A 26904-nucleotide genomic window follows, 5' to 3' on the forward strand; every position below is an offset into this window, starting at 1 on the left:
TCGAGCTTGCCACGGATGAGGCTCCATGTTTGGATCAGCCTTGTCGGGTTCCTGGGGCACATCATTTCCATCGTGCATGCGCTCCTTGCAACTTTCTTAGCTTCCTTGTTTATCCTAATCAATCTCAACCTCGACCGCAAACTTGAGAGATTTTGATGCTACACAACCTCACCAGCCCCGCCGAGAAAATGGCCAATCTGACATGTGTTGCTTCCACATCCTCGGTTGACGCCGCGTGGTTCGACTGTAAAGACATGAACTTCGATTGCATGTGATGCTGACGGTAGGTTCGAGGCCGTCGCAGACACTGATTGAGCAACATCCAGAGATTGCAAGCTTCATTCCTCCACTGCGATTACTGCATCGAGACATCCCCGCCTATACTTCCGCGCTTCTGTGAACGAGCCTCGGACAGCCATGGGCTACCGGAAGAGTGGTGACTGGCACAACATGTTCGCACACCTGAGAAGTCCACAAACTCCATACCCTCAATTCTTCCTGCTTGAACATTCTTTGAGAGCCCTTCGCCCGCCAAAGCCAGCTCGGTTGCCTTTCTTCCGCCTTTCTCCCATCCGCTCGAAGCCATGGCCATTGAGGTACCAAAGGAGAGTCCCACGCACGTTGAGGAAGGAGTCGGATCAAACAAGACCTTCGGGCAGAAGTTCAAGCGACATTGTCCTCGATTCTGGTGGATTCATCTCTTGATATTGATTCTCATTGTGCTTGTGGTGACCTTGCCCGTGTATGTTGGACCCCTTACTTTGCCCCAATCCTTCTAATAACTTGCCAGCGTCTTTGTCGCGTACCCGCACATAGCCCAGTCAGAAATCAACAAGTCGCGCTTAGTAGTGACTTCCCAGTCGCTTCTCAATCCTGCCCCGGACGCGTTCGATCTGCAACTCAACAGCGTTTTCTTGTCGAACTCCAGCTTGCACGCTCAACTCGATGCCTTCAAGGCTGACCTTTGCCTCGAAGGTTCCGATGTTCCATTCGCACAGCTCTCAATCCCCGCTTTGAAAGCCGCCAACGGCACAGAAGAAAACGTTAGCCAGAGAGTGCAGATTCAAAACAAGCAACAATTCTATGATTATGCCAAGACCAGTCTCTTGAGCGACGAGTACGTCGTTTATATCAAGGGCAAGGGTGGACTGAAGTATGGGAAACTTCAGAAAACGACCGTGAACTACAATGAAAAGATCGTCTTGAAAGGTAGGGCTCCCGGTGTTCTTCTGGCTCTAGCTGACACCAAACTTAGGAATGAACGGCCTCAAAGGCTTCAATGTTACTGATTTTGAACTTCTCACAACTGCCCAACCAGACGGGAGTAACGCCAATGGCACCGTCTTCATGCCCAACCCAAGCATGACGACTTATGAAATGGGCAACCTGACCATGGATATGTACACCGACGGCGTACTCATCGGCAACTCGACGCTTCATAATGTGGTGCTAAAACCCGGAAACAACACTCTTCCGTTTCGCGCCCTCACAAATCAGACCGCGGTCGTGACCCTGCTTTTCAACAAGTACAAATGTGGGGTCTTTCCTGTCGACATAGTCACAAAGCGGACCAGTTACAACGGCCAGGACCTCCCTTACTACGACCAGGCACTGCAGTCGAACAATTTGACCATCAATTTGAATGTCATTGAAGTGCTGGAAAAGGCTGGCTTGGCCGGTTATCTGGGGATCAACACGACAAACACGCTACCATGCTGAAGATTGCGACGGCTTGTCGCTTGTAGCTCTGAGAATCAGACCTGCCACTATTTCGAAACATCTGCTCACAATACCCTTCAATGTTCTCCGTTCCTCATAGACGAGCACGTAGTGCCGGCGGCGGTGCAATTTCCTTCTCAGCCTCCATGACCCCAGCTACTGTCCAATCCTCGTGGACATGGCCTGGGTAAGTGTTTGTCGAGCTGAAAGGCTTTCCTTGTGTCAGAGATGCGACTACGTCGTCCCATCTGTCATATGTGTAAGCTTCAGAGTCGTGAGCATATAACCAGTCGGGCTGCGGCAGGTTGATTGTGCTTGCATCTTTGTTGAATTCCTTCCAATTTGTCTTATGCCATCGGTGTCGGGTCTCGAATCCATTTCTTTGGGCGAGACAAACTCTCTCATAGCGCAACGACTCGTATGCTCGCAGGGCCAAGGCCACCTTGTCTTTGCCAGCCAGCTCCAAGACCGTCGCTATCGTCGCTGCGTCTTCGATCGCCTGACTGGCCCCGTTCCCCGAGCTAGGGAGGAAAGGATGAGCGGCGTCTCCGAGTAGCACGACCCGGCCCTTGGACGACACCCACTGTTTGACTGGATCTCGCCACAGCAACTTCCAGTCAATCAATTTGCTCGCCGGTGTTGCCTTTACAATAGCTTGTAAGGCTGGATCCCATCCGTTGATGGCTTTCAACACATCTTGTACTTTACCAGGAAAAGACCATGTCTCCTTTGCTTCGTATTCATCCTTGTGTGTCAGCACATACGCAATGCTGTTGAGTTTTCCGCAGACTGTCACAAAAGCGTGAACGTCGGGTCCAATCCACGCGTTCATTGAATCCCCGCCGTGCTTGATGGCGTCCGTCAAAGGATTGTCCTTCAATGCGGACAGTGGAAACCAGCCACGATAAATGGCAAAGCCTGACGAAACAGGACTGTCTGTTGATCCAGTCACGAAATGCCGGCATCGACTATGCACGCCATCTGCGCCAATCACCAGATCAGCACTTTGCCTGATTCCATCCACAACGATGCCGGCTTGGTGATCGTCCTCGAAATACTGAGTCACTCGCACGTTCATGTGGACTCTGATTCCGAGCGAGAGCGCATACTGATAGAAGGCTGCTTGATAGTAGCTTCGGTGAGTGTTGCAGAAGGGAAACCCATTGTTCTCAAGAATCATCTTTTGAACATGGAGTACCTCTCCTTTATCGTTGTGGATGGTGGCCTCCTTTGCAAAAACGCACCGCTTCTCGACCTCTGGCAGAACATTGCCCCATTTTGCGATGACTCGGCATGCATTTGGCGTCATCACAATCAAATCGCCTGTCCATGATTATCAGTGGCCACGACGCCTAGAGGGAAAGGGTGCATTGGGTGGTCGTACCTAGCATGGCAAATGCTGGTGCTTGCTCGAAGACTTCCACATCGTGACCCTTCCGGGAGCACTCAATGGCGGCCGCGAGCCCGCCGAAGCCGGCTCCGACAATGATGACCTTGATGCCAGACTTCTTTGTCATATTGCCCTGGTATGCTGTAGATCTTGTGTTACTTCCTGGCAATCTCAGCGGGGATTGTTTATTCTTCTACGCTGCTCTGAAACCACTCCTTATCACCATCTCAAATTGGCTCATATCGCGAGACCGGAATGAACCGTGAGGGTCACCTGACTTGGGGTTCAGCGGCATTAGGGAGCCGGTGGGTGAGCGGATGTGGATGTGGATGGCGTCCCCCACACTCTTATGGAGGCGTGGTGCCCCCCGTAAGGGAATACATGGCTTGGCTTGTGGTGTCCCCAACTCCACTGACGAGGTGAGACATGTTCAAGACTTCCCCGACCACTGCTACCTGACACTAACAGCTTGCCGGAAAGCACGACTTGCACTTTGTCCCCACAATTACCCTGCGTCCTCCAGGAATGCTTGTGCAAACTCTCGGACGCAGCACATCCGACCTCGCCGTCGTTGATACCGCGCGGCAGAGTCATTTCGGGGGTTGTCGCCTTGTCGAAACTGTCATTCCATTGTAGCCCGGTGTGGAGGTGTCTACGACAAGCACCCTACAGCAAAAAGTTTGGTATATAGGATTGTTCTCTGATTTTGTCATATCTTGCTTAGAAAACTCCCGCATCACAAGTTACCAAACACTTTCGTAAAGCAACAATGGATAATGGGTGGCGGCCCCGGCAGATTCACATTTGGCGCAACCAATTTCAAAAACTCGGCAAATTCTGGAGCATCATTAAAAGCATGGTGCAGCTATGTTACAATCAGCCACGAGCAACTGTATGTGTGTGGGTTGGCGGGGTAGAGAGTTGAGGACCACGTACCTCAATCGAATCCCAACCGACCAAGCTCCACTGATTGTACCTATGATACAGGAATCAGAAGACATGAAAAGTTAGACGATGAAAGTACTCACGGGGCCTCAATCTGCGGTGCCTGGAACTGGGCGACGTAGCCTGGAGCAGCAGCGATCATCTTCCCGGCAGTGTCGAAGTTGATATAGTGTTGATGGACTTTATCTCCGAAGAGCGTGAGCGGTGCCATTTCTATGGCTTTCGCGGTGAATAGAACCTCGAGATCATCTTTCGGGTTGTCGGAGAGATAGCAATGCGTCGTGCTTGGCTTCTTCTCGGCCGTGGTCAGGGCCTGAAGCTTCTCGAAGAATTTGGCGTAATCTTCGCTCTTAACGAATTGGATCACGCTCTCGTACGACGACCACGTTGAGGCCAGGACAGTGGTGTTGGCAGCATCCTGCGCAGGGCCAACGAAGGCAGATTGCACGCCATGTGCACTGCGACGGTCAGAGAGTGCCAGGTTATCATTGTCCCATCAATAGTCACCGTTCAAAAATCGCAAGACAAGATTCGAGTGCTTCTTGAATGTCCTTAATTTCCTTGTGCTTCACGGGCGTCTCGTCAGCAAATATATCTCTGAGGAGAAGTCAAGTTTGCGGACCTCGAAGACAATGAGTTCTAGTACGGGAGCCATCTTGCTTGTTGTATGAACACTCGCAAAGCTCATTGTTGTTGCAGCTTTAAACCAGACACATGATCGATGGCAATGCCGCTGCTCAGTCTCCGGCTTTCGGCTGGGGTACTCCGGGAGTGCATACCATTGGAGCCAATTACGTTAGCAGGAAGCCGGCCACCCGAGTACCGGTTAGAGTTGCTGGGTGACATGAAGAAGCAGATCGGCGGACGGGTTCAACCTCTAACAGAGATAGGCAGAGTCTACCACAACACAAACTCGCCGCAGAGCTCTAACGGCACACGAATTGCATCCGTAGTCGTGAAGTTCTTGTGACTGGATGGCGAAGCACTCAGAGCAGACATCAAACTACGACATCTAGGCACCACGATTGTGTTCCGGAGGTTTGCATAACTTCTTGCTGAAAATGGATACCGGTAAAGCAGTACGACCACTTATCGCTGTGGCCGGATGCACAGGACTTCAAGGAGGCTCCGTCATTGAACATCTTGTCACTTCAGGTCAGTTTCGAGTCCGCGGACTCACGCGGAAGCCGAGCAGTGTCGCTGCGAAAAAGCTCCTCGCTAGAGGGATTGAAGTAGTCCAAGCGGAATTGGACGACGTCGACAGTCTGCGGCGTGCGTTCCAGGATTGTTACGGTATCTATGCCGTGACGAATTGCTGGGAACATGGCTGGAATGCGGAGACGCGCCAAGGCAAGAACATGATTGATGCGGCGAAAGAACAGGGTGTGAAGCATTTTGTCTGGTCCACGATGGAACATTCGGGAGACCTGGACATCTGGCACTTCGATTCAAAAGCCAAAGTTAACGATTACCTCCTGGACTCCGGAATTGGACGGACCTCAATATACACAGCAGCATATTATGAAAACTTCGAGATGCAGCTTCGACCTACACAAAAGGAAGATGCTGCGACGGGTGGTACATTCTACGAGATTGATTTCAACACTATCCCGCCAGACTGCGCTTTCTTTGCATTCAGCGGGAGAGAGATCGGAGCATGGATCGTACAGGTCTTTGTGCATCCGGAGCAGTATCTGGACAAAGACGTGAAATTGGTAGTCGAATGGCTTACAACCAGGGACATGGCGGCCACTGCCGCGAAAGTAACTGGTCGTGATATCCGGGCACGTGAATGTACTGAGAAAGAGCTCGAGCAAACCCAGGAGAAAGGAGAAATATTTGTAGACTTGTACCGGATGACGAGATATTACATGACGGTATGTCTTACAGCAGCGTGTACGATCTTTTGTGCTGTGTATGACTGACTTGAGCATTTAGCATCCGCCCGAAACAGGTGTGCGCAATCAAGCTGAAACGCTGAAGTTATTTCCAGAAGCCTCAAGGTGGGAAGATTATGTGAGAGAGCATGAAAAGCACATATTCGGCGACTTTGACTAGCAGGCATCAATGGACTCTGACCTTGAAAGAGGTTCAATACAGTGCAGTGCTACTACCTACAGTCAGAAAGCACGATTAGTTACTGCCGAACTGGTTCCCAGCAAGAGTGACAATGTCTGACACAGAGCACCTCGAACGTGGAGCGACAGTTCTCCCAGGGTTCTAGGGAGTCGCTGCCCTGTGGTCAACCAGTACGGAGTAGAAGTGTCCTGTATCCATCTGGAGCCTAGGGGCTACGGCGGTCAGCAAGTGCCACGTTTTGCAGGTGATGGTGACACGAGTCCAAAGCATGTGGGGTAACCTCTGTTGTTGTGGCACCCCCGTCGCCGTGGGCCGTGAAATTCGTAACCTGATGCGGGCACGCTGGCAATGCCGTTCGCTCCAACATACTTGGCACGAGCTGCCACCAACCTGGCATAAACACGTCCGGTCCATCATGGTTGAACCTCTCCTTATAATCATCAATCTTTAAGGGGTGTTGCCTGCCCGAATACTAAGTCGAGCTGTAGTTTCAAATGGCCATGACTGGCAAACCCCTCCCTTGGGACTCTTTCCCCGAGTGCCCAGGGCTCCCAGATCTCTCGACTGCGCAAACACACGGTCTACTCGATCTGCCCAGCGGCGTTCAGATGTGGCACGCCGTCTTCGGTATACCGTTGAAAACCACTCTCGATGCACAGAAGGCTCCCTTGATTTTTCTGCACGGCGGTGTTAGCCACTCGGGCTATCATGGACATCAAATCCGACACTTCGCCTCCAAATATACCATCATCGTCTATGATCTTCGGGGTCATGGCCGATCTCCTCTAGGCCCCGATGCAAAATTAACTTACGACAAGCTGACAGAGGACCTTCTTGGACTGCTCAATCATCATTCTATCCCGAAAGCCACCTTGATTGGCTGGTCGGAAGGCTGCGTTGTCTCGTGGTCTTTCTTGTCCCAACATCCTGATCGCGTCGAGAGAGCTTTCCACTACTCTGCCATTGACGACTACCGCAAGACTGATGGGGAGCGGGTGGCTCAAATCCAAGGAGTGAAGGACTACTTCGCTCGCATGGAGCAGGAGTGGCAGGTGCTCAACCCAGCTGCTGACTACGGGAAGTTTATAGGCTCGTACGTGGACATGTGGATGCGAGAGCCGTCCTGGAGCGCCGAAACCTTTCACAATGTTCCTGTACGAGGTGAGCATTCTGCAGCACCTATTGTCTGGGTAGTTACTGCCGATCACGATGACTGGATTCCTCCCGACCATCATCGACGATTTCACAGCTACATACGCAATTCGAGCTTCTTGGAGATGCCGGGTACGGGTCACATGGCATTTGTGCAGACGCCTTACATGTACAATAAGGTGCTTGAGGCGTTTCTCGAGGATGGCACACCAACAAAAGCACGTCTGTAGTGATCTGAGGAACAACGTGTGTGACGAGTATTCTACCTGATTCATAGCCCATGTGCTGTGCATGTTGGTTCCCGAGCGTCCCAAGGGCTGCGACATCATCAAATTCTGGTAGACTATTTTCCGTTCCAGCCGGCCAAGGTCACAAGCAGGCAGCTGATATCGACGCAAATAACCAGCAGAATTGCTTAACAATGTCCCATTAGCTGTGGGGTAGCATTAGTGTTGGGGTAGTCCTATCCCTACGGTTCATTCATGCCGAATGTTGTTCCGTAGGTGTTCATTGCCCAATCATGTTTGCTTGTCTAACCTCAACACAACTAGGCACCGCCCGGACATAGCTCAAGGTAAATCCTGCTGGAGGCAAAGCAGCTCTGTATGAGACCGAAGGTGACTGATAAGTCCTTGACAAGGTACAGCCACCTGCTTGCTCAGATTTGTACATGGATACACGGCCAGCATGGCAGTAGAGAGTGGCCTATTGCAACTTTGCAATCTGATCAACATCAGAGCATGGAACATCTTACTGCTATTTTTGGTGATCTGCTATGTTATCTACGTGCGGTATGGCACACCATTGCGAAATGTACCGGGACCTTTTCTGGCAAGTGTGACCAGGCTGTGGAAATTGCGCAAGATATTGAGTGGTGACTTCGAGTGGACAAACATCGATCTTCACGGTCACTATGGTGAGTGACTCCTAACCCCACGGATTGTAAACAAATCTGACTATGTACGCAGGCCCGATCGTCAGGATAGGCCCCAATGAAGTCAGCATCGATGATCCCGATGAGAGCCTCGGCATTATTTATGGCCATGGAACTAAGTTCACCAAGGTTCGACTTTGGATCGCTCATCGCTGAGGCAAAACTGACAATCATCTTTAGTCTCCCTGGTATCAAGCGTCAGATGCCCCTGGACAGCATTCCATTTTCACAGACACGGATATTGCCAGGCACGCACGTGAACGGCGGCTTGTGGCCAACAGCTTCTCCATGACCTCACTAGCAGCACTCGAACCATACATCAGTGATTGCGTGCAAGTACTCGAGACACGACTGTTTGAATTGAGCAAAGAAAATGCCGTGGTCGATGTTGGCCATTGGTTGCAATGTTACGCATTTGACGTGATTGGCGAGATTACTTTTGCAAAGCGATTTGGTTTCCTTGATCGTGGTGAAGACATTGGCAACATCATGAATGTTCTCGATGGGTTTCTGTCCTATTCTTCGTGGATGGGTGTCGTTCCGGAGTTCCATGCTCCATTTACAAAGCTCATGTCAACATTTTTCGCGGATGGAGCGCCCTTGGAGAGCTTGCGGCGGTTCGCAAGCAACGTTGTTGAAAAACGCCAGGCGTCCGAGACTTCGCACCCAGACTTTGTCGCCCATTTCCTGCGTATTCACAATCAGAAGCCAGACCAATTTCCCATGTCAGAAGTGTACAAGATGTGCATGGTCCTCACAGGAGCAGGATCTGACACCACTGCGATCGCGCTGCGAGCTGTGGTCTACTTCTTGCTCAAGAGCCCTGACAAGCTGGAGAAACTGCGATCAGAAATCGACCAAAGAGATATGGCTGCAGAAGTGTCAAAACCTGTCACCTACAGCGAAGCTGTATCAATGCCCTATCTTCAAGCGGTGCTGAAGGAGGCAATGCGACTACATCCGTCCACGGGGTTTACCCTTGGCCGTGTCGTCCCGGCAGGGGGTGTTGTGCTCTTGAACCACTTTATACCGGAAAACGTAAGTGCATAATCTCCACCCTGGTGCCACGGTAGGCACTGACGACTATTTAGACAGTTGTAGGCATCAACTCCTGGGTGGCACACCGCAATGCATCCGTCTTTGGCGAAGACGTGGAGTCATTTCGTCCTGAGCGGTGGCTGGAGTCTGAAGAAGCAACGAAGCGAATGGACAGATATTTCTTGGAGGTACGGATGATTTATGTGCGTCTATTTACATCTTACTGACTGCATGCCAGTTCGGAACAGGCTCTCGCACCTGCCTGGGTAAAAATATCAGCTTGATGGAGATGTCGAAGTTGGTCCCGGAGATCTTCCGTATCTTCGACTTTGACTTAGTCGATCGGAAGAAGCCATGGCATACAGTGAATTGGTGGCTTGTGAAACAGACAGGTCTACTCTGTCGAGTTCGCGTTCGCAAGAACAGCCGGACTTGAACAGGTACATAGATTGCGCTCGTGACAAGGATGTCCAATCCACTGATGCGTACCCAATGTGTCGTCCAGTTCATCGTTTTCGTTTCTCAATGCAGCTGTTGATACAACGAAAGGAACGGGTATCATTCGTTGTATCTACATTGCCGGGGTGATCGTGGGACCTTCCATGCTCATGTGACGCGGCGTAATCATTCACATATGCCCGGCCGGCTCATAAGACCCTCTGACTACCCCAATGCCCGACAAAATCATCCTGGATGAAATCCCGGCACCCACCGAACACCGCCCACCAATGGGGTAATCCTCTTTGCAGCACGCTACAAGTGCTGCCCAATATAACTTGGAAGCAACGCATGAACGTTGGCGACTCATGTCGACACCAGTTTGCTGACTCGCAGACCTTCACAATGCCAATCGACAAATCGTGGTCAGGTTACGCCAAAGGCACAATTCCGGACTTAGGGATTGACTGGGCTTGGCAGGATGCAACACCTCCTGATGAGCCTAACCGGGATCCAGAAGTTGCGTACATTCCCTTGGGATATGAGAAGAAGACACTGCCTCGAGGATGGCAGAAGACGCCAGAGAATAAGCCGCTCGACCTTGATATTATTTTTGAAAAGGATGTCTCGATTATATTGAGAGATGGTGTCAAAATATATGCCGACATTTACCGTCCAGCACAAACTGACGGAAAGAAGATTCCCATCATAGTCCCTTACTCGCCCTACGGCAAGGGAGGCGGCGGTGCGAACCTGATGGATGTTGTGCCTTACAGGGTCGGCGTTCCTAAGAGTCGCCAAAGCGGACTTGAGAAATTTGAGGGGCCCGATCCCAACGAATGGTGTGGACGTGGATATGCTGTTCTGGACCCCAATGCCCGCGGCTCTTTCGATTCCGAAGGCGACCTGTACTTTTTCGGCCCTAAGGACGGTGAAGACTGCTACGACATTATCGAGTATGGAGCTCAACTCGAATGGTGCAACGGTGCGGTTGGGATGGCTGGCAATTCCTGGCTCGGCATCTCTCAGTACTGGGCAGCAATGCAACAACCACCACATCTCAAGGCAATTGCTCCCTGGGAGGGCTACAGTGATCTCTACAGAGACATGATGCGACGTGGCGGAATTCCCTGGGCGCCTTTCCTGAAGTGGGTGCTGTTGGGAGTGCCGGGGCGCGGAAGACAGGAAGACGTTCCTACTATGGCTTTCCGGCACGAGTTCTTTGACAAATATTGGGAGAACAAACGAGTCGATTTCTCCAAAATAAAGGTACCCTCGTACATTTTGGGCTCATACTCCAGTATGTTACACACAGTGGGCGCCGTTCGAGCTTGGCAAGGCATTGACAACCAGGATAAATGGCTTCGTTTCCACCCCCATCAAGAGTGGTACGAAGATTACTATCACCAATCCGTCGAGGACCTCGATCGCTTTTTCACTAAATACCTCAAGGGCGAAGACAACGCATGGGAGTTGACACCTAAGGTCCGTGTTTCCTTGTATCGCTACGGCGATAAATACCCTGTATACGACCAAATCGAAGCCGATTACCCGAGTCCCAGGACGAAATACACCAAGCTCTTCCTTACTCCGTCCAAGTCTCTAGAGATTGCTCCGAAAACTCATGTGGCTGCTGATGAGATCCACTCCTACGACTCTACGACACGTGAGATACTATCCTATGACTACATTTTCCCCGAAAAGACTACCTTAGCTGGCTTCTCCAAGCTCCGCATCTTCGTGTCCTGTCTTGATCACGACGATCTGGATATCTATGTCATGCTTCGCAAGCTGTCTGCAGATGGAGATCTGATGGAACAATCAAACGTCCCCCTACACGAGCTACCTTTAGACATCAAATCGGTCAAAGACGTTAAGAACGTCAATCCAGTGAAGTACCTCGGTCCCACAGGCATCTTGCGTGCCTCACACCGCGAAACAGATCCCGAAAAGTCGACTGAATATTGGCCGTTTCACCCGCACACCCGGACGGACCTTGTCCGCCCTCCAGGCAAGATTGTAGAGATGAATATTGGAATCTGGCCGATGGGGGTTGTTTACGAGAAGGGGGAAGGTTTGAGGTTGCAGATTTCCGGTAAAACAATGGCGCTGCCCGAGTGGGACAACCCGCACGTCAAACACCAGGAGCCTGTCTTTAACAGGGGTATACACCGTCTGCACCTTGGAGGGGAATACGCCGGAGAGAGTTACCTCCTGGTGCCAAGACTGTAAAGAGTGGATTGCTCGAGTATTGAGAAAGATGTAGTAAAGTCGAGCAAAGCCTGCATTTACTATGAGGGAAGCTATATTTCAGTATCTGCTTTACATCGCAACTCATTCCTTGCGGAAGGATAATCTGTATTTTCGATCATGCAGTGATTCTTTCTGGTGACATGCCAACCATTCGACACAGGCACCCAGATTTGCATCAGTCATATGCCTCCAGAGCATCCGCACAGGAGCCAAGAATCAGCTCCTTATGAGCCATGCTCCGCACTCTCACCTTCGCGTTGAAAGGCGGGTCATTAGCTTTCCCTGGTGGCGGGGTCAATGGGATGTGATACGTGTCGATTGGATCATTCTGAGCAACCAAGATTGTTAGTTTGCCGAGGACATTACGACATAACAGCAGATGATAACTTACCGGATCCTCAAGCACGTCAAAGCAATAGATGAAGCGGCTGAAGAAGATGAACATGGAATTCTGTGCAACCTTGAAACCGGCGCACGTCCTCCGGCCTGCACCATAGCCGTAATGTCCCTTGGTAGGATTCCAAAGATCGTCGTTCAGGAAGCGGTCCGGATTGAACTTGGTCGGATTTTCATATTCTTCGGGGTTCAGGCTTATAGCCCAATTGTTGATCGTAACCACGGTGCCAGCGGGCAGCACGTAGCCCTCGTACTCATCGTCACGGATCAGGGCATGCGGAAAGCCGGTGGGATTGACGTTAGGCCGCCATCTCATACTCTCCTTCATGATAGCCTGGATATAGGGCAACTTGTCCCAGTCATCGAAGGTGGGAAGACGCTCTGCACTGGTTCCACAGACGCTGTCAAGTTCTGTCCGAGCTTTCTTGACCCATGTGTTGGGGTCCGCCGCCATGGCTGCCACCAGCATGTTCAGCTGGTTCTTTGTAGTATCACTGCCCGCCTCAATGAGGCCGCCAGTGGTAAAAAGCTTTTGATCGAAGTCGAAGTCTCCCCCCTTTTTGGATTCGGTCTCTGCATAGAACTTGGTGGCGAAGCAATCTTTCTGGGTACCCTTCTTGGTGTTCTCTACCATGAGATCATAGTAGCCCCTGAATGCATCCCGGGTGATCTCAAAGAGCTTGTCGCCATATGAGCGCCACCAGTGAAGATATCGTGGGAGTTTTTGCAACTGTGGGTAATCATCTACCAGCCAAGTGCCTGGCACATTATTTCGCAAGAACTCATCTTGAGCATCCGACACCTTCTGAAAGAGGTCGGAGTGGCCTTTTTGACGGACGCCATAGACCATTCCTATGGTGACTTTGACTCATCAGCATCCGGTTAGACCGAGCATCGCGCTCATTGCGAAGCCACTTACAAGATGCAGCGTAACGTATAGTGCTCAAATGCCACTCTTCAGGATTGTGTAAAAGCTCCCACATGGCCTGCTTAGACTCGAGATCTTCCAATGGTCTGTAAGAATCGGCAGAAGAACCAGTGAGGAGAATATGCATGACTCTTCGTAAATTTTTCCATTCTGTTCCATACGGTTGCAGGACCAAACGCTTCATCCGGGAGATTATTTCGCCGACCATGACAAACGCTGGCCGGCTCGAGTAGATGGATGAGCGCTTTTCCAACAGGTCCTCGACAACTCGTGAAGAGTTCAAAAAGACCCAGTCAACACCACCGAGCCTCAAGTGCATCATCTCAGTACCCAGTTGATCAGCTATGATTCAGTCAGCGCCCCACACCATAGCATGTTGCCAGCGAAGCATTACCCCATTCTTTGGCTTTATCCCCATGAAACTCCTTAGGCATTAAATGAGAATGTCCTGTAAAAGGTCGCCACCCAGGAGGACTGGGCGGAAACCTGTACTTCGACCGCCATCGGGATTGTCGAACGAGGTATACTGCAACAAGTAGCAGCAGAACTGTCATCGACACCAAAGTGTTCAGTGCGAATGCCTCCATCGTCAGAGGGAAGCGAAGCTGTTCTCTCACCCTGGGCGACGCCATGTGCGGTCCTGGTATATACCCACGAAGGATGAGTGCACATGAACAACCAAACTCGTCAAATATCGACCAGCCTGTGCGATGAAGATCGTTTTGATGAGAGCGGGTGTAAAACGGTTTGCGCCCTTGAGAACGTGATCAACTACCGGCCTGACTATGGCTCGAAGGGCTAGCTTCCGTGGTGAAGTCAAGGAAGGCACTTTGGGGTAGGTTGATGGGGGAGGTCCGGGCTATCATGGCAGAAATAATGTACCCCTCTCACCCGGGCTGCGGTAGCCTCGCCCCGAGATTGGTGCCGTTTGTCAGAGGAGCTCAGAATCCGAATCGATTGCGGTTTGCATCAACCGATTTGTGATATCTTTCTGCACATACAGCGGCCAGCGGTTTGCCGTGTTCAGCGAAGTATCAAGTAGCGGCGAGCCGGGGGAGGGAGCAATCTGCGACCGTATCACTGTCGGACCATTTATTCAGGGGGAAGCCAAAATTCGAATCTGCCACGGAAGTGAAATCTCTTTCAAAAAGAGCAAGACAAGGAGCCACGCAGCAAAATCACCATGGAAGAAGCCGGCGCCAACATTCCACCCATCAAAGTCTACCCAGACAAATATGCAGGCCAGATCGTCGTTATCGATGGCGCTGCCCAGGGCATCGGTGAGATGACCTCTAAGCTCTTTGCTTCTCAAGGCGCAACGGTAGTCATGGTGGATATTCAGGAAGACAAGTTGAAGAGGGTCAAATCTGCAATCGACACCGCTGGTGGCGGTAGAGCCGAATATCGCATTTGCAATGTCGGAAGCGACACCGAGGTCAATGCCTTGATCGAGGACGTCGTCGGCACGTACGGCAAAATCGACGTCCTGATTCATTATGCCGCCGTATATCCGTTCATTCCACTCCTCGGACACTCGACAGAAGACTACAGGCGCATCATGAATGTCAACATGGACGCGGCCTTTTTCCTTGCTCGTGCAGTCTTGCCACACATGCAAAAGGCCGGTTACGGGCGAATCATCAACACATCCTCGGGAACACTCCAGTTGCCCGATAGGGGTCTTTCCATCTATGTCGCTGCAAAGTCGGCAATTCTGGGCTTCACACGATCTTTGGCGGTAGAGGCTGGACCGGGAGTCACTGCTAATATCATTCTTCCGGGCTTGATCAGAACGGAGGCGGTCTGGAACAATCACGTTCAGCCCGATGGATCGCATCGCCTGTTTGACATGCTGATTCAAAAACAGTGCGTCAAGAGGCATGGACGACCCGAGGATATCGCTCACACGGTCAACTTCATTGCCAGTCCCGAGGCACAATTCATCACAGGTCAAATATTCGATTGTGGAGGAGGAGCAACCTTCCATTGATAAAACATGCAGCTCGATGAATATTCTTGCCAACGTGTGCTATATGTTGAAAACATCGTTGGTAAAATCTGGTAGCAGTGGTTCGAGAAATAGCCTGGTCCAATCCTCGTCCAATGAACCAGCACCATCTGTTTCAGGGCTCACGGAGGCATTTGTTGTCCCGTTGGGGTGCGGAGCCTGTTGCCGGTGCTCATCCTGCTGGTCGGCGTCACCTGCAGCATACATGGGGGATTGAGCGACATTGAGTTCTTCGCTAGATCTCGTCTCTTTTCCCACCTTCACCTTGACCATTCGTCTCCTCAACGACTCAAAGTATTTGCAGCAAGAGGCCATAAGTCCATTAACGGCTGATAACTGACTCATTGAGTTACTCGCATCATTGATCGAGGCCGCAATAGCGATAGTGTTTGTATCAGGAAAAAGGTTGGCACTAGCATGGACAGCAAGAAGTGTTCCTAGAGCCGTAAACATCACTGGTCTGTCAGCATCTGGTTCTCAACAGTTTCTGTTGTCATTCTCGCAGCTCACATTGGATGTTATACCACCACGGCCCGATAGCTCGTGCATTTTCATTATTCGTAATGATTGTTACTGTTTGTGTGGCGCACTCGGCGCATTGCTGGACGCTTGCAGTGATGATTGACCTCAAATAGCCCGGTGAAGGCATGATCACCTTGCGATTGCCTTGTCTCACTACCATTGAGAACATCTGCCGATGGATGAGGAGTCGGATATGCAGATAACGCAGGTGAAGCATAAGATACTGACGTCTAGACTCTCGATCGGCACACATGATTTCGTGTCGCAAATGGTCGGGAAGATTCCTCTTCCACACCGCAAGCTTCGCCTCTTGCTCGTTGACTTGAGCGAGTTGAAGGCTCAGTTGCACCTCATCAAGTTCCAGTTGTCCGTCAGGCCTAGCGATGTACCTCTCTGATAGCACATCGAAACCTCCGAACGCGGGAATCGGAATGGCTTCGGCCATGTGTGACAGCTGTACCATGGCATTGAAGAGATAAATCGGCGAAGGTGTCTCGAGCAGCTCTGGCAACATTCTAGTGTCCACCTCTGACAGGCCACTGGACGACGTCAAGGGCACTCCTACTGGAGGCGCGTCTTCTGACAAGAGCGTTGGCGATTGTCCTTGCTTCAGACTAACAAACCTGAAGAACCATTGTCAGCGACGTACTCGTTCCTCGAGCCACTCGAATGAATTACCGGTCCAGGCAATATATCCCCCACCACAAGCGCTTCCTGATCTCTTGATCGACCAGGGTGATGTCCCAGTTGGAAGGGTCCTGGTTCATACGGAGACCTTGCGCGGTCCGCACTAGGCAACCAATACTCAACCAACATTTGTTCATTTTGAGATCGCTCTGTAGATGAGCAGTCAGTAGAAACAGAGCTTGCACAATCTGCACGGTACTTTGCTCAAAGCAAACAGAGAGTATAAGGTCCGCACCGCGGTCATGGAACGTCTGAGCCAGGTCAAATGCTTCCTGCAGCGTCATATTGACATAGTCGCACCCGAAAGCGAAGACCAGGTTCAGAATCGATCGCCAAGCAGTCGTCAACTGGGTTGAATCTCGATAGGCAGCCGCGAACTCTTTGCGAAAGCTCGATTCGTGGAGGATAGGATACAAAGGATACACATGGATGAAAAAATTGTCCACCAATTCCTTCGCGAGTACGAACGGTGGTAGGATGAAATTGTCGGAGTCGAGCTCGTTGCTACGTCGGATAACAGTTTCCCGTCTGACTCTTTTGTGAGGGGAAGACGAGGCTTTGCGGGATTGCGTGCTGCTATTCTCTGACAGACTGGCATTGGATCCCAGTACAACATCACGGACTATAGTGTGGACTGAAGTCTCATCTGCGGAATCAATCAGCAAAGAAAGTCTTGTAGCGATCACCACGTGCTTACTGTAAGTCAGAACACTTGGAGAGGAGTCGTCAACCAATGCCACCTCATCAAAGGCACAATTATCAGCTGTAGAGCAACCATTCAAGGACCTCTGATCCGTAGGGCTTTCAGTTTGCTCCATGTTGTGTGCATCGCTGTGGTTGGTGTTTGGAGGAGAACTTGGTATGTCCTGCACCAGTTCACTCGGTGAATTCTTTGTCTCTCTTTCAAGTCTTCGAATTTTTTCTTGCAGTGACCAAATGTAGCTGTCCAGCGCCGATCAGTTACCGTTTGCAAATTGTGCCAGGATTCTCACCTTTGATTAGCAACGCTTCTTCGTGATATTGTAGCATAATGGCAGTCTAGATTCCGCTTTTGGCAGAAGCTGCAGACTGGGCGTTCTCCAGTACATCGATTCTTTCTTTTTCGGCAACCGAGGCAAGCTTTGCCCGATGGCAAACGATCCTGCGTCGACAACTTAGTAGCATCGTTCGCAAGGTTGCTGGCCGTCATTGGAATAGACCTGTGAGCGACTTCGGGACGATCTTATCACAGTGAGAAGTGAGGATGGAGAAGATGTCGCCAGCAGCGTTTGCAGATTGTGGAGGAAAGAACTCTTTCCTTGCGGGGAACTTACAGACCCCGCCCAGGTCTACGGAGACGGTCACATGGTTAAGGTACATTAAGTTAGTTACGGTAGCACTAGCAGTTACCTGCCGTGCTTTGGTGAGCCTCGGTGAAAGGCCAGGCCCACTAACTTACAGTTACCTAAGCCGAAAAACCGCCACAATGAGAGCCTGAATACCTCACTGAAGTCGAGCTCTGCAGGGTAGGTGTCCGCACTAATCTCTAGAACAATGACCTTGACGGTCACTAGCCCGTTAGAATCCGTCCAGTGGTTGGCGCCAGGCTAATTGAGTAACCTCCAAGTTTGGGTGGAGGGCACAGTCGTCAGATGCGTTCTCAATGGTCGCGTCCAGTACGGAGTGCGACAATAATGCAACTGTCATCATGCTGCAGTCAATCCCAAGTATGGCCTGTGCAGATCTGTCTCAGGGGATCGTGGATATCCATCAGACATTGCTGCGTTTTGAGCTAACTTACGGTGACATACGTAGAGTCCAGACACTCTGGGTCCCCATTAAATCTTGGAGTTCTACGACTGGTGGGGAGTACCGTACTTTATTCCGTACTTACTTTGGGCCGCGTTTGGGCAGTGCGTACACTCCAGACGAAATATGGTCCCTAAAAGCGAAACACAGCTGGTTTGCATCGGGCTCTGTGGGTTGTTGACAGGGGAATCTTGGCTTCACCGGCTTGACATTGCCGGTTTGTTGGCTTTGGTCAGTGTCTAGTTACCCCAAGCCGGCGTCCGGAGCCGGCAGAGCCGCTAGTTCTCCTCCATGCCACTTTGTCAAGAGTTCTGGCCCTTGCTTTAGGAGTTTATGCCCAACTCCAAGATTGGAGGGGCTTTGGGCCATTTCCCGCGAAAGTTATCGAGACGCCATCGATTGAGTTGCGCAAAGGCAATACATATGTGCGGGGCCCCAAATGTAAGCGCTGGGCCCCCGGGGGATCAAGACGATGGCCGCATAGCTTGAGACTGTGAAAAGCGTGTATCGTGGTCAAGGCGTCGCCAACCGTGTTGTAAATGCACTACCTAGGTAATAGCCACATCTACACTTGAGTGACATTGACCCTCACATCTGGGTCGGGTTCGCACAAGATTTCGCGGGTGCCCAAGCGCTGCACGCTTAAGCTTTGGCGAAGAGAATCAAAGATAGTGGCGTTTTCGACATTCGGCATGTGAGCGCCGTCGCTAAATTAGCAGCTGGCGAGGTCCAGGCTCGCCGCGAATTTTTCTTCAGCCTTGAAGACGCACACTCTCCAGGTCGAAGTCTGCAAATCCTCGGTCCAACGTAAACCATGCACCTTTCTAGTTCACTGCCAATTCATGCTTGACCCCAGATTCTACCCCACGATCCCAATTACCCCATGCTGGTCTTTCACCATCCTGTACAGGTATAATTCATTCGAGGAGGACGTCCGAGTGCTCAATTTCTGATTTCAGGATCAACCTCAAGACATCACAGATAGACATCCTGTATAGTGCTGCACACTGACCGGGCGACCCAAACATGTCGAAAGAAGAAGCCTCAACCACAGCAATGGCTGAAGGAAACGATCGCCATGTTGACACTTCTGCCCATGAAGGATTCTGGCACCACTGGCGCTCTTTTGTATACTGCTCTATCGCATGCCTTGGTGGCCTCCAGCTCGGTAAGCATCCCTCTATAGCCTCAGACTGACAAGGGATACTGACACCCCACCGCAGGTATTGACCTTGGTGCTATTGCTGGCATGCAGGCTATGCCAGGCTTCCTGAAGGTATTCGGTTACCCAGATAAGACGGCCACCTTTGGTTATGGCATTCGACCCACGGCACAAACACTGATCAACTCTCTCATGTCTCTCGGCGCCTTTTTAGCTGGCATGTCCGCTGGCCCACTTGGAAAATACGTGAGCCGAAGGTGGTCCATGGCCCTCGCCATAGTTTTCAATGCAGTGGGAGTCATCTTGATGATGGCAGGAACAAGTTTTGGAGCCCTGTACGCCGGGCGTTTCATCGTCGGCATTGCAAACGGCCTCTTTGATGTGATTCCTCAGCTTTACATCCACGAGTCCGCTCCAGCTCATCAGCGTGGTTCACTCCTGGGTATGTTCAATGTTCTCGTGAGCATTGGACTTCTTATCGGATCAATCGCCGACAACTATACCGCACCCATACTCAGTAAGGCGTCTTATCAGATTCCGCTTGGGATTTTTCTTGTTATGCCAACCATTATGGCCGTTGCGCTGCCGTTCATGCCGGAAACTCCGAGATGGCTGGTATATGTCTTACCCTGTGATTTCAACTACTGGCTGGCTAACAATGTGGCATAGATCGAGCACAACCAACCAGGAAAGGCACGGGCAGCTCTGACGAGACTCCGCAACAAACAGACAAACCCGGTAGTCATCGACTTGGAACTGGAAGCAATCCAACAGGCTTTCGAGAACGAGAAGGCTCTGGTCAACGGAGTGGCAATGCTGGATCTTTTCCGTAAGACGAACCTTCGACGCACCCTCTTGTCCTGGAGTATAATGACTTGTCTGGGAGGCTCCGGAGCCTTGATGTTTCTGGTCTACGGCACATACTTCTTTTCTGTGGCTGGCCAGACGAAGGCTTTTGAAGAAAGTATCGGCATGACTGCCGCCGGACTGGTGGCAACCATTATTTCTATGTGGGCCATCACGAAAATCGGACGTCGCACCATACTGCTGGTCGGTTTCCTCATCCAGGCTATCTGCATGTTGATACTTGCCGTCATCTACCACGGCAGTACCCTGAGTGTCACTGCTGGCAAGGTCCTGGTTGCGTTTACCATCATCTACCTCTTCTTCTACAACTTTTGTATCGCGCCCTATGTTTACTTGAGCGCCGGTGAGATCCCGACACAACGACTGCGTGGATACACTCTGGGCAGCGCGATCGGTATCGCCTTTTTCTGGAACTGGCTTGTTACCTTCACAGCACCATACTTTTTGAATCCCCTCAAGCTTAATTGGGTAAGTCGACGGTCGCTAATGCCTCAGGAAAGCATTTCGCTGAACTATCTTAGGGCGGCCGCTATGGCTATGTATGGTTTGGCTCCAATATCGTCATCATCCTTTTCGTTTTCTTCTTCCTTCCGGTCAGTTCAAAGTGGCCCCATGAGGAATGGTGTTGAGACCATCTGCTAATGCATGATCAGGAAACCAAAGATCGCACCCTTGAAGAGATTGACGAGATGTTCGAGAACAAGGTGCCTGCGCTAAAATTCAAACGGTACCAGTGTGTGAGGACCACCAACATTGCTCTTACCGAGACCGCTGCTGTTGCCAGTAAGCACGCTGATGCTCACCATGTTGAGGCTCTGTAACTGGGTGCAGAAAGAGCTTCCAGGGTCAGACTCGCGCTATCTGGCTGCCCTCGTGAGCAGGCCATCTTAGGGGAGGGCAAGAGGGGCAATTCAACTCAGCATGGATATAGTATGCTTGGAAGGCTGTGAGTACATGTTTCCGGATATGTAAATACGTACCCTCTGAAACAAGCCTACAATACATCCTTCAGATTGCGAGGTTCCTAATTTCCTGTAAAAGGGGGTGTACTTTGAGAAACTCCGCTCTTTTACGTCTAATTGCCTAGAGCCTAGTCCCCAAGACTAATGTCTATGATTGTTATAGACTTATTCTTCATACTCGTTGTTCAATGAGAATCTCTATAGCGTCAGGCCTACGACGCCCGGGGCTTGGAGACGCCACTCTCGGTATCAAAGAGTCGAAAATATCCGTCGCGCCCATCGATAAAAAAAATGCGCGGAAGACAGGTTTACAAATTTGGGCGAAAGCGCGGCTAGTCGGGCTCTCTCTTAGTATGAATAGTACATGGGGATTAACTGCTAGTGGTAACATCGATCATGGATTGTGCTGGTGGGATATCAGCGAGCGAGGCGTATTGACGTTTTCGAGATAGCGCACGGACAGTATGAGCTTCTGCAGTACAGTCTCCGTTTTCGATGGGATTATGCGCAGGCCAAGGTTGTTAACTGAGGCCTATCTTGGTGGGTTCAAGAAATGCCTGGGCAGGCGAGCCATTAACCCACGGCTTGACATGCCCGAGGTCAGTGCGGGGCACCCTGTAATCGCCGGACGGGTCACGCGGGGCTGTGGCCTGTCATTCTTCACACTGCATCTTCACTTAAGGAAATTTCCATCCGTTGGTGTGTTCTTACTCCAACACAACTCCACGCTCTTTTTGCTCTCTGGATTCCTAAAAGGAGTGGAGGAGCACAAACCCCGTCAAGATGCTCACTGCTATGGTATGGGGCACGAAAGTAGGCAGAGGCTCCGGGTTCCCGGCTATTGAGATACGGCCGCGCCCACCAGCTGCTTCCAACCCGAGACCTAGATCGCCTGCATCAAGCCTAGATGGGACAGGCGAGATCACCAACGCATCACGCAGTCGACACAGCACTTCTGCCGACCACGCTCCATTATCGACCTCTGCGCCGGATATCTTGAGCTCTGAAAACGCGTCTGGCCGCTCACCGACAAAGAGACCGCGCGTACGTTCGCCCCGTCTTTCATCTGGCCCCCGCGAGCGCCGGCAGCATAAATGTTCTCTATGTGGACAATTGTTTGCTCGGGCGGAGCATCTGACTCGGCACGAACGCTCCCATAGAAAGGAACGACCTTTTGGCTGCCCGCATTGCGATGCGACGTTCACGAGAAAGGACCTTGTCAAAAGACATCTTGCGCGCAACCATTCTGAGCTTCCGCCGCCACCCGCAAGTGGTGGCTCTGCAGGGAGGAATGCGTTCAGTTCCGGAGCATCACCCAAGGCAACCACCATGCGTCAAACTCCCCCGCCCAATGCTGAGGCTCCTCCACAGATGGAGATTCATTTCCAAGCTTCTTCACTGGAAACGGCAACGACAGGAAACGCGCAGCACATGGATCACGCCGCCGATCTAGCCCTACCTGTAGCAATTGACCAGCAAACAACTCAACACTCGCTCGAGTACTTCGACTTTGAAAGCCTTATGGGAGAAATGGACGGAAGCCAATTACTACTCCAGACGCCTTCGGCATCGAATGGGATTTTGAACGATGATCCAAACACATCGATGCACTATCTTCTGGACCTACCATCGCTGGACCATCTTACTCCCCACGCTTCCAGCCTCGATATAGACAAATCACTGGCAAGTCTTGTCGGACCACCGCCTAATGCAGGCGACACCCTCGACGTAGACCCGGCCCAGTTCATCACTTTTAGCCAACCGGATGGCTTTGAGAGTCCATTGTATATATCTGAAAGAAAAAGAGATCTTATTGTGCAAGACATGGAAAACGTATTCAGTCTAGCCAGGGTTCCGGATACCTTTCTGTTGCCATCATGCATGGGATTGGAACGATATATCACGGCCTTTTTCGATGCTTTTTTGATCCACGCTCCATGCGTGCATGTTCCCACCTTCCAAGCGGAGGGGACTCAACCTCCCTTGTTACTTGCCATGGCTGCCATAGGCGCGATTTATCATGAGGAGAAAGATGTCGCAACACAACTACACCGAGCTGCTCGATTATCAATCCTCAACCAGATGGAGAGGACGTCATTTACGTCTAAAGGCCGGCCCACGTGGGTGCTCCAATCACTTCTTTTTACCATGGTATTTGGTGTCTGGCGCGACGATTTCGACGCCGTCCAAGAATCACTAGCCTTCCAGTCCAATCTGGCCCACATTGTTCGTTATGTCAGCAACCCAGGCGGACGCTGGGTCGACGATACTCAGGATTCGTCTCTCTCATGGCATGATTGGATTGAGCTGGAGTCTGCCAAAAGGACGAAATTTGTCATATATACATTTTTCAATGATCTGACCATGGCGTACAATGTTCCACCAGTCTTGACAAACTCGGAAATTGAGATGGACTTGCCTTGCCACGATTCCACATGGATAGCGGACAGCGCGGCGTCCTGGGGTAGTCACAGGAGTACTCCGACCGTTTCATTCCAAATCACATTGCGCAACTTGATGTCTGGCGCGGACATTCAGTCTATCAGGTGTAGTACGTTTGGATGCCATGTCATACTGAGTGCCCTCCTCCAGCAAATATGGCAGTCGCGGCAAGCAGCATCGCCTTCGGACAGCCTTACTGGGTCTGGGAGACTTGAAGCGGCACTTGAAAGCTGGCATCTGATCGCTACAAACTCTGCGTCAGAAGCATCCGTCAGGACGAAAGAGAAAATCGCTTTGCCGTATGATTCCATGGCTATGCTTCGGGTTGCGTACGTCATGTTGTGCGTAGACATATCTCGATTGAAGGCGGTCATCTGCCGGCAAAATGTGCAGGACATTGCTCAAGCCATGAGCACCCAATGCAGCAACATACAACGATCGAGAATCTCCTCCAAAGCAGCCCTCTTCGCTGTCCACGCTTTTCGAAGGGTGGTGAAAGCCGGTGTAAACGTCGTCGCAAGGAGGGGGTTTCTAGAACTCAGTCCACAATCTTATCTGTGTTGGTTCGACAATTGTAGGTTTTTCATGACCTTTATGACTGCCATTGACCGAATGCAGGCTTGTTTATCAGCAAATGGCTGCAGAATCTTGAAGCTACGCAGCATGCGCAACCACTGACAGACGACGAGCAAAACGTCCACAATCTCGTGCAGCGGACGTTATACGAAGCAAACCCAGCTTCCTTCCAATCGACACAACCATTTTCGGCCCAGCTGATGTACATGTGGGCGACAGTCTTCACACGACACGAAACATGGGGCATTGTTTCCATACTAGGCACAGCGATGCAGATGTACTCAGATCCAAATTGAGCTCCTGTCGTTGGACGAAAAATATCTACTCCCCTTAACGTTCGCAGACCCCTTCCAGTGACCTTCGGGTGAACTTGTAAATTCACTCTCATTCAGCCGCTGTTCAAGTGTCAGGTTGTCGGAACTCAACAGCTTCCACACTGGCACCTAGTCAAATCGACCAAGTCCTGAATAGACGATTATGTAAGCCCAAGTGTCCTACTCATGGACTGGCGAGCCTGTTCCCAGCAAAGGTGGCACAGTCTGACTGCTGTGGGCCCCCAAATCGAATGCATACAGGTAACGTGATAGGCACTGGGACCTTTTCGTATTCAACACGTCGCGATTTGCCTTTGAGGTTGGGAACGTTATCGGTCTTATCAGTGCTATTCTACTGGGTTGCTGTCGAGGTACCGACTGCCTTGAGCCTGCTGAAAGATGAAGTTGTATGATTGGGGTACTCCGTACTGTTTTTCAGACAATGCCACTCTTTTCGGAAACAGGCTTCCTGGTAAGCGGACCCACCAAGACCTGAGTAGAGCCAAGAGCTGTCACGGAAAGCCAGACTGAGGCTTGATCAGTCTACCAGGCCATAGACCTTTTCAGTACCTCGCTGGCTTGGGAACGTGCCGAGTGGGGTATGGATGCGCAAAGAGCCCAGCAAAGCCGATCTCTGGAACTCTTCATCATTATTCAAACGCTTGAAGAAATCCATGTCTTCCTTCGAGATAGCCTTTGGGTCTTGTTGAACAATGCGTTTGAAGTTTTGAGACCCAGGATTGCTGATGGTCGCCCAAATCTCATGCCTGATGTTGCAGGCCTCTTGGAGTGTCTGCTCGGGCGCATTGCCACTGATGACAGCAATCAATGCATCTGAAATGCATCCTGCATCCGTCATGCCCGTGGTCAAGCCGAACCCGCCGATGGGGTTGTTGAGGTGTGCGGCATCTCCAGCGAGCATAACCTTGCCGACTTTGTACTGCTTTACCTGACGTTGGTGCACTTTGTATTGTGCGCATTGCACAATCTGAAATTCATCTGGACCAGGCAAGATTGCCTTGAGCCTGTCTGGCGCTCCTTCCAAGACTTGTTCGTCTGTCAAGCCTGGTTCCACGCCATACGCCACTCGCCACGGATCACTACCAGGTCCAGTCCTGCCGGCGACTGCCCAATCCTTTCCACCGATCAAGAAATTCGCGGCACCCCACTTATACTTTTCGAAAGGAAAATGGATGTTCATTGCAACAAAGCTCTCATCCCAGGTGAATCCGTCGAGGTGCTGCCCAATCAACTTGCGAGTCGCCGACCTTCCTCCATCGGCGCCGATCACGTAATCCGCTTCGAATGTGAACGGATCCATTCCCAACTCGGAGATCGACAGGGTGACTTTCTCGTCTGTTTGGGTGAGGTTGGTTAGCTGGTAGCCGTGCAGAACCTTGGCGTGTTCGAAGCGGTTGCAGTATTCCACCAAAACCTTCGCCAGTAAGTGCTGTCCGCATTGCAATGTGTATGGTTTGTGCAAGTCGGGTCTCTGCACATCTTCCAAGAGAGACCAATGCATTTCAGCAAGGACACCGCCTCCGAGGCTCCGCCATGTCCAGATTGCACGCTCATCGGCGAAGCAGATTTTGACGACGTCCTCGAGGATGCCTAGTTTGGCAAGATCCGCCAAAACCGGCGCCCTGCAGTCCTGGTCAAACCCTACATGTTCGTGCCATGCTGTGTAGATGAGCCTCACTCACGTATATGTCAATGCTTTCGGCCGTGGGTCAATCTCTGCGTCCTTTCCGCCCTGATTAGTCCCTCATTGCGTAGGTGGTGTTAGACTGGGCATTACCTTCTCAAACACAGTCACTCTGATTCCAGCATTTGCCAATTTAGCAGCACACATCATGCCTACCGGGCCGGCACCGATTATGGCGACATGGGATTGTTTTTTCTGCCGCATTTTTAGTAGAGAAGCAACAGCCTTTTTTGTGGGGTTACCTTGTCAGCAATCGCCATATTGGCTATATAGGTTAACAGTGTATGGTGCTCGGCCTTCGTCTCTTGCAGCTCTTCCCTTCCGTGTAATGCTGAGCCTCGGTTGACTCTGCGGACTTGTACTTGATGAAGCCTTTCGGAGCCGTTGACATTCGCTGATTGAAGAGCCACCACTATAGTTAGGTCTACGACTTTGGACTACCGGACAATTCGCACCTGGTGGGGATGCACGCCGAACCGACAAAGACTGTACCCCAACCGGCTTGGTGGCGGAGTGTTGTTCCCGGGACGTGATGATCGAACACGTCTGTCTGTGCATTACGGAGAGATTTCGAGCCAAGGGAAAGGATTTGCTGCGGA

General features: G+C 51.2%; 13 protein-coding genes across 13 annotated transcripts; 8 read left to right on the top strand and 5 right to left on the bottom strand.

The window, feature by feature from the left end:
• Nucleotides 1-400: 400 nt before the first annotated feature.
• On the top strand, nucleotides 401-1766 carry EDD37DRAFT_465490 (uncharacterized protein). Its single transcript, XM_062813022.1, has 3 exons — nucleotides 401-742; nucleotides 791-1209; nucleotides 1256-1766. The coding sequence occupies exons 1-3, from the start codon at nucleotides 585-587 to the stop codon at nucleotides 1717-1719; spliced, it is 1041 nt and encodes a 346-aa protein (XP_062669214.1). The 5' UTR covers nucleotides 401-584; the 3' UTR covers nucleotides 1720-1766.
• EDD37DRAFT_465486 (uncharacterized protein) lies at nucleotides 1767-3568 on the bottom strand. The gene is made up of 3 exons (XM_062813021.1): nucleotides 3307-3568; nucleotides 3104-3250; nucleotides 1767-3042 (listed from the first exon to the last, which is right to left on the bottom strand). The coding sequence occupies exons 2-3, from the start codon at nucleotides 3234-3236 to the stop codon at nucleotides 1814-1816; spliced, it is 1362 nt and encodes a 453-aa protein (XP_062669215.1). The 5' UTR covers nucleotides 3237-3250; nucleotides 3307-3568; the 3' UTR covers nucleotides 1767-1813.
• On the bottom strand, nucleotides 3569-4928 carry EDD37DRAFT_465485 (uncharacterized protein). The gene is made up of 5 exons (XM_062813020.1): nucleotides 4677-4928; nucleotides 4562-4620; nucleotides 4138-4512; nucleotides 4046-4085; nucleotides 3569-3974 (listed from the first exon to the last, which is right to left on the bottom strand). The coding sequence occupies exons 1-5, from the start codon at nucleotides 4740-4742 to the stop codon at nucleotides 3846-3848; spliced, it is 669 nt and encodes a 222-aa protein (XP_062669216.1). The 5' UTR covers nucleotides 4743-4928; the 3' UTR covers nucleotides 3569-3845.
• A 187-nt stretch (nucleotides 4929-5115) lies between these two features.
• Nucleotides 5116-6112, top strand: EDD37DRAFT_658559 (uncharacterized protein; the record flags this gene model as incomplete). The annotated part of the gene is made up of 2 exons (XM_062818983.1): nucleotides 5116-5931; nucleotides 5993-6112. 2 exons carry the CDS (start codon nucleotides 5116-5118, stop codon nucleotides 6110-6112), a joined length of 936 nt encoding a protein of 311 aa, XP_062669217.1.
• A 223-nt stretch (nucleotides 6113-6335) lies between these two features.
• On the top strand, nucleotides 6336-7679 carry EDD37DRAFT_465483 (Alpha/Beta hydrolase protein). Its single transcript, XM_062813019.1, has one exon. The coding sequence runs from the start codon at nucleotides 6628-6630 to the stop codon at nucleotides 7513-7515; it is 888 nt and encodes a 295-aa protein (XP_062669218.1). The 5' UTR covers nucleotides 6336-6627; the 3' UTR covers nucleotides 7516-7679.
• Nucleotides 7680-7972: 293 nt separating this feature from the next.
• EDD37DRAFT_566145 (cytochrome P450) lies at nucleotides 7973-9693 on the top strand (the record flags this gene model as incomplete). Its single annotated transcript, XM_062814084.1, has 5 exons — nucleotides 7973-8201; nucleotides 8254-8348; nucleotides 8400-9257; nucleotides 9311-9445; nucleotides 9496-9693. 5 exons carry the CDS (start codon nucleotides 7973-7975, stop codon nucleotides 9691-9693), a joined length of 1515 nt encoding a protein of 504 aa, XP_062669219.1.
• Nucleotides 9694-10100: 407 nt separating this feature from the next.
• EDD37DRAFT_566200 (X-Pro dipeptidyl-peptidase C-terminal non-catalytic domain-containing protein) lies at nucleotides 10101-11927 on the top strand (the record flags this gene model as incomplete). Its single annotated transcript, XM_062814087.1, has 1 exon — nucleotides 10101-11927. The coding sequence occupies one exon, from the start codon at nucleotides 10101-10103 to the stop codon at nucleotides 11925-11927; it is 1827 nt and encodes a 608-aa protein (XP_062669220.1).
• A 196-nt stretch (nucleotides 11928-12123) lies between these two features.
• On the bottom strand, nucleotides 12124-13859 carry EDD37DRAFT_651505 (cytochrome P450; the record flags this gene model as incomplete). Its single annotated transcript, XM_062818361.1, has 4 exons — nucleotides 12124-12276; nucleotides 12340-13205; nucleotides 13264-13614; nucleotides 13667-13859. The coding sequence occupies 4 exons, from the start codon at nucleotides 13857-13859 to the stop codon at nucleotides 12124-12126; spliced, it is 1563 nt and encodes a 520-aa protein (XP_062669221.1).
• A 165-nt stretch (nucleotides 13860-14024) lies between these two features.
• EDD37DRAFT_465599 (uncharacterized protein) lies at nucleotides 14025-15281 on the top strand. The gene has a single exon (XM_062813024.1). It carries the CDS (start codon nucleotides 14456-14458, stop codon nucleotides 15260-15262), a length of 807 nt encoding a protein of 268 aa, XP_062669222.1. The 5' UTR covers nucleotides 14025-14455; the 3' UTR covers nucleotides 15263-15281.
• Nucleotides 15282-17803, bottom strand: EDD37DRAFT_465573 (fungal-specific transcription factor domain-containing protein). The gene is made up of 5 exons (XM_062813023.1): nucleotides 17482-17803; nucleotides 17187-17431; nucleotides 16481-17135; nucleotides 15791-16425; nucleotides 15282-15735 (listed from the first exon to the last, which is right to left on the bottom strand). The coding sequence occupies exons 1-5, from the start codon at nucleotides 17676-17678 to the stop codon at nucleotides 15302-15304; spliced, it is 2166 nt and encodes a 721-aa protein (XP_062669223.1). The 5' UTR covers nucleotides 17679-17803; the 3' UTR covers nucleotides 15282-15301.
• Nucleotides 17804-19043: 1240 nt separating this feature from the next.
• On the top strand, nucleotides 19044-21260 carry EDD37DRAFT_465621 (general substrate transporter). The gene is made up of 5 exons (XM_062813025.1): nucleotides 19044-19445; nucleotides 19501-20054; nucleotides 20109-20774; nucleotides 20828-20899; nucleotides 20960-21260. The coding sequence occupies exons 1-5, from the start codon at nucleotides 19304-19306 to the stop codon at nucleotides 21125-21127; spliced, it is 1602 nt and encodes a 533-aa protein (XP_062669224.1). The 5' UTR covers nucleotides 19044-19303; the 3' UTR covers nucleotides 21128-21260.
• Nucleotides 21261-21864: 604 nt separating this feature from the next.
• On the top strand, nucleotides 21865-24717 carry EDD37DRAFT_465628 (fungal-specific transcription factor domain-containing protein). Its single transcript, XM_062813026.1, has 2 exons — nucleotides 21865-24284; nucleotides 24329-24717. The coding sequence occupies exons 1-2, from the start codon at nucleotides 22052-22054 to the stop codon at nucleotides 24580-24582; spliced, it is 2487 nt and encodes an 828-aa protein (XP_062669225.1). The 5' UTR covers nucleotides 21865-22051; the 3' UTR covers nucleotides 24583-24717.
• A 421-nt stretch (nucleotides 24718-25138) lies between these two features.
• Nucleotides 25139-26565, bottom strand: EDD37DRAFT_651510 (uncharacterized protein; the record flags this gene model as incomplete). Its single annotated transcript, XM_062818362.1, has 4 exons — nucleotides 25139-26243; nucleotides 26304-26344; nucleotides 26399-26500; nucleotides 26548-26565. 4 exons carry the CDS (start codon nucleotides 26563-26565, stop codon nucleotides 25139-25141), a joined length of 1266 nt encoding a protein of 421 aa, XP_062669226.1.
• Nucleotides 26566-26904: the final 339 nt, after the last annotated feature.

This window comes from Exophiala viscosa, assembly GCF_022695815.1.
Source record: "Exophiala viscosa unplaced genomic scaffold EDD37scaffold_7, whole genome shotgun sequence".
Taxonomy (NCBI): Eukaryota; Fungi; Ascomycota; class Eurotiomycetes; order Chaetothyriales; family Herpotrichiellaceae; genus Exophiala; species Exophiala viscosa.